General features: G+C 36.3%; 1 protein-coding gene across 1 annotated transcript in view; it reads left to right on the forward strand.

Moving 5' to 3' along the window:
• The window catches only part of RSF1 (remodeling and spacing factor 1), a 150383-nt gene that overhangs the window by 121340 nt on the left and 11031 nt on the right, over positions 1 to 18012 (forward strand). Inside the window, exons 8-14 of the mRNA XM_043452642.1 lie at positions 179 to 283; positions 1524 to 1603; positions 7177 to 7231; positions 8397 to 8506; positions 12802 to 12869; positions 14427 to 14634; positions 16179 to 16399. Of these exons, the coding sequence (XP_043308577.1) occupies positions 179 to 283; positions 1524 to 1603; positions 7177 to 7231; positions 8397 to 8506; positions 12802 to 12869; positions 14427 to 14634; positions 16179 to 16399 (847 nt within the window). The remainder of the gene's footprint in view (positions 1 to 178; positions 284 to 1523; positions 1604 to 7176; positions 7232 to 8396; positions 8507 to 12801; positions 12870 to 14426; positions 14635 to 16178; positions 16400 to 18012) is intronic.

An 18012-nucleotide genomic window follows, 5' to 3' on the forward strand; every position in this document is an offset into this window, starting at 1 on the left:
CCTGTTAGATTCCTAATTAACTGAGGGTTTTTATTATTATGCTTTATGCAGATAAAGAGTATAATATAGAATATTTCTTAGTATCATGCTAAGATATATAGAAATGTCTTTATTTTAACTTGTGTTATTGAATATTACCCGTAGAGATAGGTTGACATTAATCTGTGGTTTATTTCAGATCCTTCTGTGTGACTCTTGTGACAGTGGATACCACACTGCCTGCCTTCGCCCTCCTCTAATGATTATTCCAGATGGAGAATGGTTCTGCCCCCCTTGCCAGCATGTATGACAGCCCAACACAGTTCTGGTTTTCCAGTCTCTGCTTTTATATTCAAATTAATATTTCTTGACAGCCGCTAAACATTTTAATCTTCAGTTTATAGATATTGTTTATCTCTTCTTTAAATTTCTATAAAAGTAGAAGCTGTTTATTAAAAACTACCTTTTATTAGTATCTTATAGGTCTTCCCTTTATTTTTCCCCAAAGCAATTCTCAAAGGACCTCTTGTTTTTAAAAAATTATAATCTCTGGTTTATTTTTTCTCACATTTGTTAAAGGCACAACCACCTCTCCCCTCCGTGAGGATAATATACAAGGGAAGAAATAATTTCTTCCTATTGTTTATCCCTTTGTTTCATCCTCTTTTTCATTTCTGCCTACCTTCTTTTTGTCAGTTTTATAGATGATGTTATAAATTATGGACCATTATGATGGTACTATGAATAGAATCTTGGATTCTGTTTCTCTCATATCTTGGTTCAGTGGATTTCTTTTAAAACCTGAAGAGCAGAATATTTTTTTATTCAAAAGGTCCTTTCTCTCACAAGCCCAGTCTCATTTTGCTTTAAAATTTGAGAATTCCCTGGTGGTCCAGTGGTTTGGACTCTGCTTCCACTGCAGAGGGCATGGGTTCAATCCCTGGGCCGGGAACTAAGATGCCACAGCTGTGCAGCATGGCTCAAAAAAAATCCCCAAGAGATGGCGGTCTTTATTGCATTTTTTTAGTTAAGTGGAATTATTTGACTTAGCGTCACTCCAACAATTATATTCTTCAGCTCTGTTTTGACCCAGTAACCATTTGGCATGATTTTGTAAATTTTTTTTCCATTCTCTTAAAAAAAAAAGTGATTGGTACCATTATATTTTGTTGGATATGTAACGTTCTTCCTTAAAAATGCCTTGATATTTATAAAGTTTTTAAAATCACTGTCATGTATATATGCTGAACCAAATGTTATTTTAAACATTAATTACTGCCAGCAAGATAGGCATAGAATATGTTTCTTGACAAAGCTGTAAGTTTCTTTAACGTGTGTGTTACTTCAAAGATACCCTGCTCATCTTCAGTTCAGTGGATGAACTGAAGTGGCATTCTTTATTTAATTAAATACAAGGAACATGTCACTGTTTTCTCTGTGGCCCCTTATTAGCTGTCTTAGCACTGCAGCTTTAGCTAATAGGCAAGAGATAAGGGATTGTGAAAAGGTGTTTAAGATGACACTCATCTGTTTTATGTTTTCAGAAACTACTGTGTGAAAAATTAGAAGAACAATTGCAAGATTTGGATGTTGCCTTAAAGAAGAAGGAGCGTGCTGAACGCAGGTACTTTGATATGTGTGTTAATGTTTCACTTGGGAATTTGACATCAGAATTATCTCCCAGTATGGACTAATGTGTCTGTATAAAGCAGGGATTGGTAAACTCTTACTTGTGGGCCAAATGTGGCCCACTTCCTGTTTTCATATTGCCACCTAAGATTGGGTCTTTTTTTTTGTTTTTAAATGATTAGAAAAAATCAAAACAAAAGTCATATTTCATGGCACATCAAAATTACATATTCTGATTTCATTGTTTGTAAATAACCTTTGCCATGCTCATTGTTTATATGTTATCTGTGACTGCTTTTGCATGACAGCTACAGAGTTGAGTAGTTGCAACAGAGACCATATTACCCAAGCCTAATATATTATCTGTCCTTTTACAGGAAGTTTGCCAGTCCCTGATCTAAAGTTTTTGTCATAACCTACTCTGAATAAGTATTGGCCCAAGTATTGTGGAGGATATGTATCTAAGTATGTAGGGAGTTCAAGAAAACACAAAGAATTGGTCTACAGTTTAGTTTCCCATGGCATCTCTTTGGGTGGGTAGAATTAGCATTGGTGAAATAAAGAGCTTACTGACTGTAAGCCATGGTTGCCTTTCCAATATGCCCCTGCAGTATGGTCTAAAGCAGACAGACCATTGCAGTGGTTAGAAGAAGGCTCCTTGGAGGAGGTAAGATTGGAGTTGAGCTTAATCTTTACAGGAAGCTTATAATCAAGACGGTAAGTTCGTATTTATTGATAATTTTATGTACCTTTTTTGATTAGTCTATTGCTAAACATTCATTCTTTCCTATCGTGTTCCAAACTGAAGAGAAAAGATGAATAAAACAAAGCTCTTACTTACCTGGAGCTTATCTTCTACGTATGAACCAGTGATGCAAATAAGTAGACAAATTGCGGTACATTTAGAGCAATATCGGAACATTGTGGAGGGGCACTGTAGTTCTCCAAGAGCTTGGATTATCAGGGAAGTCCTTGGAATGTAACTAGAGGTTATACAGACTGACATGCAGAGAAAGGATATTTCAGGCAAAGAGCACAATAAACGCACAGACAGAGTGTGACTGTGAGAGTGAGAGTGGTGGGGGATGAAGCTAAAAAGGAAACTGAGGCCAGATTGTGAACAGCTTCGCCTAACTGGCTAGGAAATCTGAATTATTCTCTAGAGGCAGTGGGAAAGCCATCAAAGGAGAGATATGCATAATCAGACGTTTATTTCAGAAAAAAATACCCTGGTAACAGCAAGAAGGAGGAATTAGCATTAAGGCCATTGGAATAAAGTCTGTGGGAATCAGTGAGACCTGAACTAGATCAGTCATCATGATAATAAAGTAGAGAGGTTGAAGAGAATTTTCATGGTCTTAATCAGTAGGACTTGATGCCCATGTATTCATAATACGAGAAAAATCTAAGCAGTGTCTCTTTCATTTGTTGCTACTTTAACTTTTACTGCTATCACATAGTATTACCCTGAAAAATCTAGTTTGCCTTCAGGCAGTCTGCTCATTCCATAATCCACACACATTACTGTGTACAAAGATGAACATTAAAAATGGGTTCAAGGACTTCCCTGGCGGTCCAGTAGTTAAGACTCAATGCTCCTAATGCAGGGGACTGGGTTAATCAGTTGTCTAAATACCTTTATATTTAGGCACTTTTACTGATAGTCCTGTATACAGTTATTAAGACTGTTTTGATGTGCAAATTGTTCCTGTCTTAATTTTTGATGGGCTTCCCTGGTAGCTCAGATGGTAAAGAATCTGCCTGCAGTGTAGGAGGCCCGGGTTCGATCTCTGGGTTCAGAAGATCCCCTGGAGAATGGAATGGCAACCCACTTCAGTATTCTTGCCTGGAGAATTCCTCGTCTGAGGAGCCTGGCAGGCTATAGTCCATGGGGTTGAAATGAGTCAGACATGACTGAATGACTAAACACACTAATTTTTGACACTGGAAGAGATCAAATTAAAGATGCTTCAAATTAGTCATAATTAAGTCATAATTAAAAATTGGACTCAGTCTTCTTGAAATCTACCTGCTCTTCTGAGAAATGAGCAGTTTTCTCATGTTCTGAAGCTGATCTGACATAACATTGTCAATAGCTAATAGGCTTATTCTTTAAGGACATGGAAGAAAATGGATTCTTTCTAAAAGCCAAGAATGTAAACCACTAAGAATTTGTCTCATACATTGTATCTGTTTGTCCTTTGGGAGCCTATGATGCTTGTCGGGTTTATATGTGGAAAGATCGGTGAGCATTTACTTTTGCCTCCTATACTTTAGGATATGCTGCTCTAGTTAAGAAATACTTTAAATTTTAGAAATTTATGTTAAAATGTGCCACAATATTTGTTTACACTATTGGTCTCCCATTTTCTAGTTCATCCAGTTTCTTTTCTCTCCTTGATAATCCTCTTTACTTAAATGTATTTTTTGGGGTTTTTTTTGTTTTTTTTTCTCTTTACTTAAATGTTATCCTTTAAGAGGACATCTGTAATTGTGTGTGCCTTTAGATCACACACTAAATCCTATTTGAGAGACCATTCTGACAAGGCAGGTTAACCGAATTGTTACTGTTGTTTGCTAATTTACCCCCAGAATCTGTTTAACATAGCCTTCATTATTTATAGCTCCTAATGTATGTTTATATTAGAAGCTCTAAATAGCAAAATATGTGTTTCTAAAGTAAATAATACATTAACTGTAAATTCCAGGGGACTTCGTCTAAATAGTGAGCATTTTTTTTTTCATCCAGTTTCAGATCTGTGAAACAATTTCTGTAGCATTCATCCTAACAGCCTGGAGCCTTGCTTACTGTCTGTGTCATAGTGCTAGAGCATCTTTCCCCTTGTTTGTGCTTTTAGTCAACATATATTGAACATTTATTGAGCACCTACTTTATGCTAGGCAGTGTAATCAAAATGAGGTATATAGTATATGGCTCTGGCATGATGAAAAAGAAGGATGTGTCAGTGAGTAATTAGTAACTAGCCAGCAACTGTCTATAGAACTGGAACTGTGATGCTTTGCGATGTCCGATGTTTCAGAAATCCATGCAACTGATTTGTAAACATCCCTTCCAGGACTGGGTGCCAGAAATTATTGGGAATTCAAATAGCTCTGTACTTCCAGAGTACTGTTACTAGTGCTTTGCTAGCACAGAGTTGGATTTAATCAGGGTTGGCATTTTCCAGGTAATGTAACAGAGGGAAGGAGAGAAAAAGACAAGGAATTTGAAAGTGTATGCAAAGGAGTATTTATAATGATGGACCATGAAGTCTAAGCCAGGTAAGGGGGAAAGTAAGGATACAAAGGGAATGCCAAACAGTGACTAGAGAGTAGGGTCAATGGATGGAGGTTCCCCTGGAGTCAGGGAGTTGTCAGCATCAGTGTACCAGAGGGAGTCAGCTGGAAAGTGAGTCAGTAGAAACCAGAAAACAGGTTCCTTGAAATGGAAATCTTAGAAGGCGTGTGGTCATAATAAGGTCTGAGCCCAATATGATCATTGAGCTATGTGGTGAGATGGAATGGAAGATGTAACTTTCCATAAGGTTCAGTTCAGTTCAGTTCAGTTGCTCAGTCGGGTCCGACTCTTTGTAAGGTTACTGAGCAAGAAAATGCTTTTGAGGAGAAATCATACCTATCTTTAAGATCTTACTCAGATATTAATATTACCACCTATTTAATGTCTTTCCAAATTTCTCAGCTCTTTAGACAAAAATCTGTTCCTTTTTCACAGTTCCATTATACCTGTTCATAATGGAGTACAGTCAGTTGGTAAATAATTGGGAGGGCAAGAACCATGTCTTATTTACCTTTGGATTTCCAAGTCTGACGTAAATCATGACCTAACCTGTAGCATGACTGTTTTTTCCAGTGAATTGAGAAGAGAAATAATGGTCAAGTGAAAATAAAGCTTTTGCAGTATAAAAGAGGAAATTCATATCACAACAAACTTGGTTAGAAACATGTCAGACATTTTTAATAACAGCTGAAGTTTTAACTTATCCATGTAGCCCTCCCTGTTAATTTCAGCTAGTACTGTTCTTCCTTTCCTAGTTTTTAGTTCATTAACTGTACTGTTTTTTTAAAAATGGGTCTTGATTAAAATAATTTTATTATTTTTATATGCCAGTTTTTATTTAATAGCTTCATACATGTGTACTAAGTTGTTTCAGTTGTTTCCCACTTTTGTGACCCTATGAACTATAGCCCACCAGGCTCCTCTGTCCGTGGGATTCTCCAGGCAAGAATACTGGAGATGCTGTCCTCCAGGGGATCTTTCAGACCCAGGGATTGAATCCTTGTCTCAGGCATGTCCTGCATTGGCAGTTGGGTTCTTCACCACTGGCACCACCTGGGAAGCCTAATAGCTTCATAACCTGTCTCTAAAAAGACTATAAAATTCTTGTTAGTAGGGCCCAGAGTTTATAGGGCAGTAAAGGCTATGTTCTAAAGAACCTACACAACTGGATTATTAATGTCCTATGTAGGACATCACAAATGGAAGAAGAGTGGTTGCTATTATGTTTCTGTTTAATAGAACATACAGTGGTATGTGTATGCAAGAGCTCAGTTGCCTTGGTGAATGGAATTAACTGTCAGAAAACCAGAGAAAACTACTGTTATATACAGCAGTTTTTGGTGTAAAACTTTTTGAATTAAGATCAACAAAGGTTTCTTTGAAGGGAAACTCGGGAAGTATCTTTAGTGTTCATAAATCTACGTTTCCTGGAAAAGTCTCAACTGGCTTTGAAGATATGTTTTTTGTAAGCATCCTATATAGTGCAGAGATGTATAACTATGTTGCTGCTTTTCTTCTCTGCAAACAAGAAGTGAATGGGCTTAGAATCTTTCACATACAGTGTTGCTGAGAACTTCCAGCATAACAAAGATACAGTTTGTCTGATCAGAGTTGGCATTTCATCTAATCACTTCATCAGTGAGTCACAGCATGGCTCTTTTCATCAAATTTCCTTGTTTATTTCATTTACAAGGTTTATATTGCCTGGTATCAATCACTTCTGTAACTGAGATTTTCATACCTTTAGAAAGTTTTGTACCTGCCACAGATACCAATACTATAAGTTTCATGGATATTAACTAATATGTTCATGACCTAGCTTCTGCTATTACTGTAAAGTTGTAATTTTAGTATTATCTATGTTAGTAATGTTTTCATAAGTTTTACTTTTAGCAAATCTCACTTTGTATGCTTTTTTTTTTTTTACTAACACAATATTTGTTAATATCCCTCTGTCAGCAGTGTACAGGGTAGTTTTATAGAAAATTTTGAAAACAACCTTTAGAAATAGTCCAGATTCATAGTTCATGTCAAACAAACTTGTATTCTAAGTAATTTTTAACAAGCCACATTAACATGAAATGCAAGAATACAGTATAAGATGAAGTAAAATGAAGTTTAAAGAAAAAAGTTTTACATTTCATATCTCTAGGAAGTCCTTTAAGCCAGTTAGACTATTCAGAGAAATTACCTATATGCTATTAAAAATAATTGCATTAGTATGTTCCAAAGCTACATTGTTATTTCTTTTGTCATTTTTTTTTTTAAAGGAAAGAACGCTTGGTGTATGTGGGTATTAGTATTGAAAACATCATTCCTCCACAAGTAAGTTTCTGCTTTATAGTATTTTTAGACAGGAGACCGCCAAAAGTGTTCTAAAATTTAACTTACTTTGTTATATGAGTGGTTTTAAATATATAATATACCAATTTTATTAAAAATGAAATTTAGCACTGTCAAAAAAATCACCCATTTCCCTTATGATTGAAATTATGTGTGTACAGATAGCCCCAAAATGTAACATCACATCTGAAACAAGTTTACAGCTCACCTCTATTGGGTTTGTGTTCTGATTTTTTACCCTAAATTGGGTAATTTATTTTTAGCTTCTTTATGTGCTGTTTATGTAAAGTGACTAAAAAATGGTTCGGGGATATTTGGTTTTTTATTTCCCAGTTTTGGGGGTTATCAGAAACTCCAATTTGTGTTCTTACAGTTTGGTTTATTTGAAGGGATATTATTGTTTTGCATTTATTAATCTAATTTATAATTAAGAAAGGTATCTCATAAGTGAAAATATATGTGACATGGTTTTCATTTGAAATGAAGACAGTCTACAGCCATACCACCTTGAATGCACCCGATCTTGTCTGAAATGAAGACATTTTCTTAATTTCAAATGCATTTTCGTTCTAGGCTTAATTAAATCACACTGAAAGCACCTGTCTGGTTAGTTATTTTTCTGGAGCACCATGGCCCTTTCTTCTTCTGAATCCATTATTTCATTTATTCAGCATATCTCTTGACTATTTTATGTGTGTTAACTTTAGTTATTAGTAGGTAGACTTCATCATGATTTTTTTTTTTTGATTTTTTTTTTTTAATTTTTTTTTTTTTTATTAGTTGGAGGCTAATTACTTCACAACATTTCCGTGGGTTTTGTCATACATTGATATGAATCAGCCATAGAGTTACACCTATTCCCCATCCCGATCCCCCCTCCCAATCATGATTGTTTTAAAAGAGGTAACTATAAACTCACAAAAGCATAAGTTTGATGCAGAAGTATTTTCATCCTTTGATCCACCAGTATTATTTTTAATCTCTATACTGAGTGTTGCCCTGTTTAGTTAGTTTTGAGGTGACCGTTTGACTTTTTTTTTTTTTAACCTTTCATATGTGCTGCCTAGATGGACTTTAGAAAGCTGTTAATTCTAAGGAACTTTGTTCTGTCATAATAATCTGTATATTTACTATATTTTTAAACCAGGAGCCAGATTTTTCTGAAGATCATGAAGAAAAGAAAAAAGATTCAAAAAAATCCAAAGCAAACTTGCTTGAAAGGAGATCGACACGAACACGGAAGTGTATAAGTTACAGGTATGAAATCTGGAAATGAAAGAGTGGAAACTGTTTTTAAAACAACCTTGCTGTTACCATTACAGTAATCATTAGAAGTTGTATATATATTTCTTATTCACTGTCTTTAGAATCGGAATTTTAGAGCAGCCAACATCATCTTTCCCAAATGTCTCCATGCTGTCCTCTTCTGTCTGACATACTTTGCCCGATTTCTGTAGCTCTGGGGAAGGACTGGCGCCTTTAGCAAGGCGCAGAGGCCCTGTGCAGTCCACCCTGTCCTGGCTTCTCAGCCCCACCTCACCCACGTTTTTTCCTCACTCTCAACTTAGCCACTGCGTCTTTTCAGTCCCTTTGTACAGACTGATTACTCTGCCTTGAAATTCCCTTCTATTTTTTTAACCTTGTTAAATAACAACCTTCTCTTAATCAAATCCCTCTATTATACACCCTTATAGCAACCAGTTCTTCTCCTTGAGAGTACTTCTGTAGTTGTAACCATTGTGATTTTTATTTTTTGATTAATATTGCTCTCCTACACTACACTGTTAACATGAAGGGAAGTACCATGTCCGTGTTATGCATCCGTCTGTTGTTTACAGCGAGCATAGTGCTCCATCAGTGCCTACTGAAAGACTCGGTTAATGCCGTCTGCTTTACCATCTGTCTTCAGAAATGCACCACAGAGAGACTTCTCCATGGTCACTGTTAGCAGTTAAACCTAGACTAAAATCTTATCTTCTAATTGTTTGTTCATCTAGTGTTCTCTCTACTGAACCACCCTGTCTCACTCAAATAATAAATAACTGCTATTTTAATTATTTTAGACCATTGTTACACAACAACAAAAGTCCTTGAATAACTCGAGATGAGAAGCAAAATTGACTTTATAGAACTTTGAGCTTGCTTCCTGTTTATAAACTTTCATCAGTGATCATGAAAGAGTTCCCCTTGTGTAGTTTCTGTTGTTACTGTTAAAACTTGTAAAATGCATTAGATCAGTAAGAGTAAAATCCTTAATGTTTATGGGAATGGTGTCTGTCTTATTCTTTTTTAAAAAAGAAAGACTTTGAAAAAGAAAAGGTACCTTTTTTTAAATAAAATTATTATAACTAGTGAAGTCAAATGTAATGGAAAGTTCAAGTGTTAAAGTCACTTCTACTATAACACAACCAATACATTCCTAAAAATTGCCATTGTTGCAGAATCGCACAACAAAAGCCATAGGGATTATGGAAAATATGGTGTTAGAGGCAAACAAAAATTTCATTACTGACACATTAAAAAATATATATGTAAATGGCAATACCATTTGACACATGTTAAATGGTTAAGAGATAAATACTACAATAAACAATGACATTTTATGTTGAAAAAGCCCTGAAGCTTGTCTGCAGAAGTGATTGTGGGGAGAGTTGCAGTTTATAATTTATTGTATAGCAGCATGAAGGATTTTTTAAATCAGCCAGAAAGTTTTAATACTAGGTGCAGATGGTTGTAGCTTATAGTACACGTAATGAGATTAGGTAGCCGGTAGATATTTATAAGGTATGTGCACGTGTTTGTCTTGTGTATTCCTATGCAGCTGGTGCAGTTTTCTGTATTTACCTAGTGTTTCTGATGAAGAAAATTACATATAAGCAAGTATGAAATACATGTTATGTTTGAAGTATTTCCTAATACGTCAGTCATGTTGAAACAAATTTACATAATCAGAATAAGCATTATAGGAGAACTACATTGTCCATCTGAATGCAGAGTTCCAAAGAATAGCAAGGAGAGATAAGAAAACCTTCCTCAGTGATCAGTGCAAAGAAAAAGAGGCAATAGAATGGGAAAGACTAAAAACCTCTTCAAGAAAATTAGAGATACCAAGGGAACATTTCATATAAAGATGGGCACAATAAAGGACAGAAATGGGATGGACCTAACAGAAGCAAAAGATATTAAGAAAAGGTGGCAAGAATACACAAAAGAACTGAAAAAGATCTGCCTTTTCTAAATCCAGCTTGAACATCTGCAAGTTCACGGTTCACTTACTAGTTGAAGCCTGGCTCGGAGAATTTTGAGCATCACTTTACTAGTGTGTGAGATGAGTGCAGTTGTGCAGTAGTTTGAACATTCTTTGGCATTGCCCTTCTTGAGGATTGAATGAAAACTGCCCTTTTTCCAGTCCTGTGGCCACGGCTAAGTTTTCCAAATTTGCTGACATATTGAGTACAGCACTTTCACAGCATCATCTTTCAGGATTTGAAATAGCTCAACTGAAGTTCCATCACCTCCACTAGCTTTGTTTGTTGTGATGCTTCCTAAGGCCCATTTGACTTCTCATTCTAGGATGTCTGGCTCTAGGTGAGTGATCCCACCATTGTGGTTATCTGGGTCATGAAGATCTTTTTTGTACAGTTCTGTGTATTCTTGCCATCTCTTCTTACTAGAAGAGTTTACTAAGGATAGAGTTTAGATGACATTTAAATGAAGAGTAAGGCTCAAAGCAAAAGCAGTACTATGAAAGGGTCCATATCATATCTAGACTACATGGTTGACACACGGTCCTCTTTCCTTGAAAACAATGAAGATAAAGTAAAGTGTAGGGTGTTGTGTCCAACAGCTTATGCAAACTCTGAGTCTGAAATGTAAATCAAAACTTTTTATTTGTGTTAAAAGTGACTTAGATCCTCTAGGCAAGGGTGGGTGTTTCTTGCTTATTGATATAATTTCCTTTGTTCAAAGGTTCTGATACTCTCTGAATTTAGAAAACACAGTGTCTCAGTAAGAAGGTAGTAGTGGCTCAAAGAAATAGATTGTTGGGGACACAGATTTGAGGGTGTTAACTGTGGCCCCCTTTGCCTGGCAACGTAATAAAAATTTTCTACTTAAAAAAAAAAGGAAGTAGATTATTATGACCCTTTACAGCGGCATCATGTCCTTGGGAGAATTCCCGTTTTTCCAGTAACTTTGCATCTGGCTTGATCTGTATCTCTTCTTCTAGCCTGATGAATAGATGGACAGATTTTTTTCTTTCTCAGAATTCCTCTTAAGAAAAAGCTCAGCTACATCTACAAGGATGTTTTTCATAGCATTATATGAAAATATTGGAGGTAAAGTGTTGCATTTAAAAATATGTTGTAGAAGAAGAGTTCTTAGCCTGAAACTTGTGAATCCTCTGAAATATTTAAAATTTTATGTTTCTATAAGTATATATATTTTCATAGAAAGGAAGTCTGTAGCTGTAATGAATTTCTCAACTCCAAAGGGCAAAGTATTTGTTTATTAGTCTCATCTGTGTTGTTAATCACTGGGTAACTTTAATCCAATGCTATCCAGTTTACTGTGGTTATGGGAATGTTCTATTTCTTTGTTGTGTGGTATGGAAATCAGTAGCCATATGTCACTGTTGAGCAGTTGAAATATGGCTAGTAAGGAACAGCATTTTTTATTTTAATTAAATATAAATAGCCACATGAGCCTAGTAATTACTGTGCTTAGCATAGTCTTCAACAAGTCTTTTCATCACCTCAGTTCTAAAGTGAAAGGAGCTTTGTATGTGAAAAAATCTTAGGAATCATCTAGTCTTGTTTTTTTTCTTTAGGTAGAAGCAAAAGCCCTTTTGAGAAAAAGTACATTGACCTAGTTTTAAAATTTTGACTGTCTGTATAAGACTTTCAGTAGTAATGATAATATAATAATTGAGAGCAACAATAATATATTCCTCACACTTAGTATTATTTCTTGAATACTAAGTTTGTTCAGTTTACTCTGTCATATGATTTGTATAATTGGGTCAGCAAACTATGACCTGTGGGCCAATCCAGCTCATTATTGGTTTGTGTATACCACATGGCCTAGGAGTGGTTTTTATATTTATAAATGGTTGGGAAAACGAAACAGAAGGAGAAAAATATTTGAAAATCACATGAAATTCATATCACAGTGTCTAAAAAATAAAGTTTATTGGAACACAGTTACATTCATTCACTTTTTGTCTGTGGCTGATTTTGCACTACAGTGGCAGAGTTGAGTAGTTACTACAAAGTATTTACTATCTGGCCCTTTAAAAAATACTTGTTGATGTCTGGTATAGATACTCTTTAAAAGTAAAAAAACAGCAACTTAGAATTAGATGCTAATTTATAAAACTCTATTGTACCAAAGAAACTGAAGTTAACAGGAGTATGGGGTGATCTAATCCAAGTTCCACAGCCCTAAAATAGCAGAGAGCAGTTTCATATTCTGGCCTTTTTTACTTTAGAGGCGGTTTTCCTAGTCCTAGTATGCCAGGATAGGCTATAATGTGATTGTTGTATGTATTTTAGATTTGATGAGTTTGACGAAGCAATTGACGAAGCTATAGAAGATGATATCAAAGAGGCTGATGGAGGAGGTATGTGTTTATCATTCTCTTTTCTTCATCGCACTTGGCCAGTATGTTAACTAAAATCTCTGATTAATCAAAGAGCAGTAAGCATATTTTCTCATTCTCCTCAATGTGTATCACGATCACTACTGATGTTGACTGAGATTCAAAATAATCCGTGGACATAGTGCCAATGTGTAGACTCAGAGCATACTAATTGTTTTAAAAGTGTGCTGTGCTTCATTGCTCAGTCATGTTCAACTCTTTGCGACCCCATGGACTGTGTACCCCGTGAGGCTTCTCTGTCCAAGGGGATTCTACAGGTGAGAATACTGGAGTGGGTTGCCATTCCCTCCTCCCGGGGATCTTCCCAACCCAGGGATTGAACCCAGGTGGATTCTTTTTCCTCTGAGCCACCAGGGAAGCCCAGTTATTTTATAATTATTTTATATTTTATTATTTTATTATCATTTTATAATCTGATATGAAATAGAATTCTTCATCCCTAGATTAAAAAATTTACTTCTGCTTCCAAAGAGAAAACTTTATCTTTCCATTTTTAAATGACTGCTGCTACAGTCACAAAAATCAGTAATTTGAATCTGTTTTCAATTAAAAACTAGTCTATTAATTTCATAGTCTTTAATGATTAACATTAAAGTAGAAGTATTTGAAGATAATTAAAGGGCTATATAGGGAATTCCCAGTACTTCAGGGTGGAAGATGATTATTTCCATTTGGTTATTATGAAAACTCCTACTGGGATTAGTAATAAGTAGGCTGTTTGTAGTCAAACTGAAGAAGTCACTAGCTTTTCCAGACATCTGTGCCTTATTTACATCTTTGCTGCTGAATTCTCACTTTCTCTGTCCGGCAAACACAGTTTAAAAAAAAAAAGATTGGTCTCTTTCTAAAGCCATGTCCATAAAACAACTTTCAAGAAGCGATTCTTGAGTGACTGCTGCTAATAGGTATGAGGTTTCTTTTGAGGATGATGAGAATGCTCTGGGTTTAGTGGGGATGGTTGCACAGCTTTGTGACTATACTGAAAACCTACTCATTATATACTTTAAAAGGATGACTCTTCTGTGAATCATATCAAAATTTTTTGGGACGAAGTTCTCTACATAGTGAACTTCTGTTTAGTAGGATGTTGTTGTTGTTTAGTTACTAAGTCGTGTCCAGCTGTTTTGTGATCCCATGGACTATAGCCTACCAGGCTCCTCTGTCCATAGGACTTCCCAGGCAAGAATACTGGAGTGGGTTGCCATGTCCTTCTCCAGGAGATCTTCCTGACGCAGAAATGAAACCCGCACCTCGTGCAGTGGCAAGAAGATTCTTTGCCACTGAGCCACCTGGAAAGCCCCATTTAATAGGATAAACAAATGTAAAACTTTCTTGAAAACTCTGTCAGTTAAAGCTGTGAGAAAATTACATAGCTCTAGGAAGAAAATGAAGTCAAATGAAAAAGCTGCTAAGGACAATCTGTAGATATTAAAGGGAAACTTTTAATAAACATAGAGTTGTCTTTCTTTCTCCTTCCCTCTCTTCCCCTCAACCCTACATCCCTGCCCCTGGACTCAGGAGTTGGCCGAGGAAAAGATATCTCCACCATCACAGGCCACCGTGGAAAAGACATCTCTACTATATTGGATGAAGAAAGAAAAGAAAATAAACGACCCCAGAGGGCAGCGGCTGCTCGCCGGAAGAAACGCCGGCGACTGAATGATCTGGACAGTGACAGCAACCTGGATGAAGAGGAGAGCGAGGATGAATTCAAGATCAGTGATGGGTGCGTGGTCTGTTGGTAGATCCCATTCCCTAGGTTGAGGCTTGAACAGTGCTTCCAACCAAACTTGGCTCTGCCCTGATGGGGCTTTTGTTCTGCATGTAGACGGTTTGTTTTCAGGGTACTTAAAACAGATTCAACAATGCTGATTTTGGCTCTTTCTAGATTAAAACGAAGTTTTAGGGGTGTTTGGGGTTACAAAGAGCCGGACACAACTGAGCGGCTGAACAACAACAACTATTTATTAATTTTTTGACCAAGCCATGCAGCATGTGGGATCTTAGTTCCGTGAGCAAGGCTTGAACCCATGCACCTTGCATTGGTTCCCAGTCAAATGTGAGAAATGGACAGGTATAAGTAATTAGAAACTATTTTCTGGTGACCTATAGGGGTTTGGGTTGGGGCATGTAATTCTATACTGAATTCCTTCTATACTGTCTGGAAGCTTCTCTACAGAGCAGATATATGGAAGGAATACCACAGAGTTTCTCCTGTCAGATTGTTAGTGGAGAAAACAAACATATAAACCACAGAAAAGTCCTGCATGATTGCTACTAAAACATAAGTCAGGGTACCGAAGAGGGCCTTATCAATCCAGCGAGGTCAAGGAAAGCCTCAAGAGTGGAAATAAAGCTCTATCTGAAATGTGAAGAATGAATTGGGCAGATTGATGAATTGGGGACTAGAAGCAGTATAGAGAAAAAAAGTATTCTAAACAAATCCTGTCCAGGGCAGCCAGGCATAAAATGTCACAGAATATTTAGGAAACTCCTGGTTTGTCAGGATAAAAAGAATTAAGGTAGCAGCAGAGATTGCCCTGCTGGAGATGTAGCCAAGGCATAAAAAGAAACCAGATGATGGAGTTTTGTGTTTGTCCTGCATAAGAATGATGAAAACCCACTGAAGAGTTTTAAATACCAGACTAATATGAGGTTTATGTTTCAGAAAGATTCATCCTTGAATTCATTGGTAGGATTTATTGAGGGGAAATGAGCATAGAAATTAAAGAGACTTTGGGGAATTGCTGAAGTAGTTTAGATGGGATATGAGACCCTGAACTGAGAAAAGATATCAGGTTTGAGATATCTTTATGAAGTAGACTCAGGAGGAATTAGTCACTGGTATGAGAAATGAACAGGGAAAAAGAAAATTGGGATAAATTCCAAGTTTCTGCCTTGAATTACTGGTTGGGTGATAGTACCAAATACCAGGCTAGGGAACAGAAGAGAGGAGTAGGCTAGGAAATAATGAGTTCATTTTTGGACATGTTGAATTTGAGGCACATGGAGTACTTCCCAAGAGGCAAAAGCAATTTATGTACAAAAATCAGCATCAATTGATCTTCATAACTCCTTCTAAAAAAAAAAAGATGGGTGCAAAACATCTCTTCATTTTATAAACAGGGAAATTGATCCAATGACCTAGATATTTCCATTAAACATTGCTTAATAATTTCACTGGGCTTGTTAGAATTCGAACTCAGAACTCCAAAATGGGTTCATGGTTTTAAGTGTACCATCATAATTCATCCGGTTTCTCTTGGATAGATCTCAGGATGAATTTGTTGTATCTGATGAGAACCCAGATGAGAGTGAAGAAGACCCACCATCTAACGATGACAGCGACACTGATTTCTGTAGCCGAAGACTAAGGCGACACCCCTCCCGGCCCATGAGGCAGAGCAGGCGTTTGCGGAGAAAGACCCCAAAGAGAAAGTGCTCTGACGATGACGAGGAGGAGGAGTCTGAGGAGAACAGCAGAGACTCTGGTAAAGATAATTCATATCCACAGCTCACTAAGGAAATTCTTGTAACTTCTGGAACTAAAATTTCTTAAAATAAAATTCCGTTCAATTGTAATGTAAGCTGTCTGATGAAACTTTGTGTTCTATTCTTAAAAACTCGCCACTAATTAAATCTTTCACATAAAGCACATCTGAGAAGACAGATAGGACAGATGTGTTCACTTCATGCCGAACTCGTTTACATTCGTGATGAATCCTTTGGTGCATTGTGTTTCCAGGCCTGGACTTCACCTCCAGAGTGTTTCTTGAGAATCGTTTTTAATAATCTCAGAACATTTTTCCTCAGATGTCTAGCTGTTAGAGAAAGATCACTAATCATCTCTAACATTTAGATAATAATCAGTGATTTATTAGTTTTTATAAGTTATCAGTGGTTGATGTTATTTATAGCTATGCTCATCCCTATTAATTAAGTAAAGAGAGGCACAACAGATAAGATGCTCCAATGGATTGGCAGATAGGTAGCTGTCATCTTATTGAGGAAATGCTACAGACAGGAGTATTATATCCCAACTCGGGCCAGGCTTGTGGAGTTTTTTGTTTTGTTTATGTTTTTTTCTAAACCTTTTGAGTAAGTGGAGACATCAGACCCCTTTATCAGTGATTATTTGCTGAAAACAAGAACATTTTCTTACATAACTGAGTATAATATCAAAATGGGGAATTTTTATATTGATAAAATACCATTAACTTATCAATAGTACACATTCAGATATCATCAGGTACCCCAATATTGTCCTTTATGTAAATATTTTTTTCCTGGTTGAGGATCCAGTTCAGGATTACGTTATGCATTTATTCATGTCTCTTTGGTCTCCTTTTATCTGTAATATTCCTGAAACGTTGTCTTTGTTGACCACAACATTTTTTAAGAATACACACTAGTTAATTTGTAAAATATAACTCATTTGGTTTTATGTTTACCTGTGATTAGATTCTCGTTATACATTTTTGGCCAGAATATCACATAATTACTGTATGTCCTCCAAGTCTCTATTCTTTTCCCTTTGTAATTAATAAGTAATTCATACAAGATATTTTGAGGCTGTAAATACCTTGTTCCTTATCAGATGTTGCACCCACTAGCTTTAGCATTTGTTGATGATTTTCTAACTCCTTCCTTCCTATTTATTACTTGCTGTTCTGTAAGAAAGAGCTTTCTGTTCTGCCCTGTGTATTTATTTCTTTGGTATCAGTATGGATTTAATGGATTCTTATTTCAGTCTTATTACCATCACTATTTTGACTCAGTTTGTCCTAGATTTGGCCTTTAAACTGTTGGCTAGCAGTTTTTGAATATTTGAAATCCATTAGAGAACAAAACTAGATGTGATGATTCAGTGAGATGTGTTAGCGTTCCTGAAAACTACTCTGATATAATGTCACAGCCTGATTCTGGTTTATTGATCAGAGATGACGTGACAGGAACAGTGCTATCTAGCAGTGCTTTGGGAGTTAAAGTAGCCCTGTGAGTTGTATTCAGCAGCTTTTAATTCCGCATGGGTAAAAGCCAGAGGTATAACCCCAGTTGTGTACTTGAAACAGGCTCATCAGTTTCCTGTGGTTAGCAAGTTTAA

This window comes from Cervus canadensis, chromosome 29, assembly GCF_019320065.1.
Source record: "Cervus canadensis isolate Bull #8, Minnesota chromosome 29, ASM1932006v1, whole genome shotgun sequence".
Taxonomy (NCBI): domain Eukaryota; kingdom Metazoa; phylum Chordata; class Mammalia; order Artiodactyla; family Cervidae; genus Cervus; species Cervus canadensis.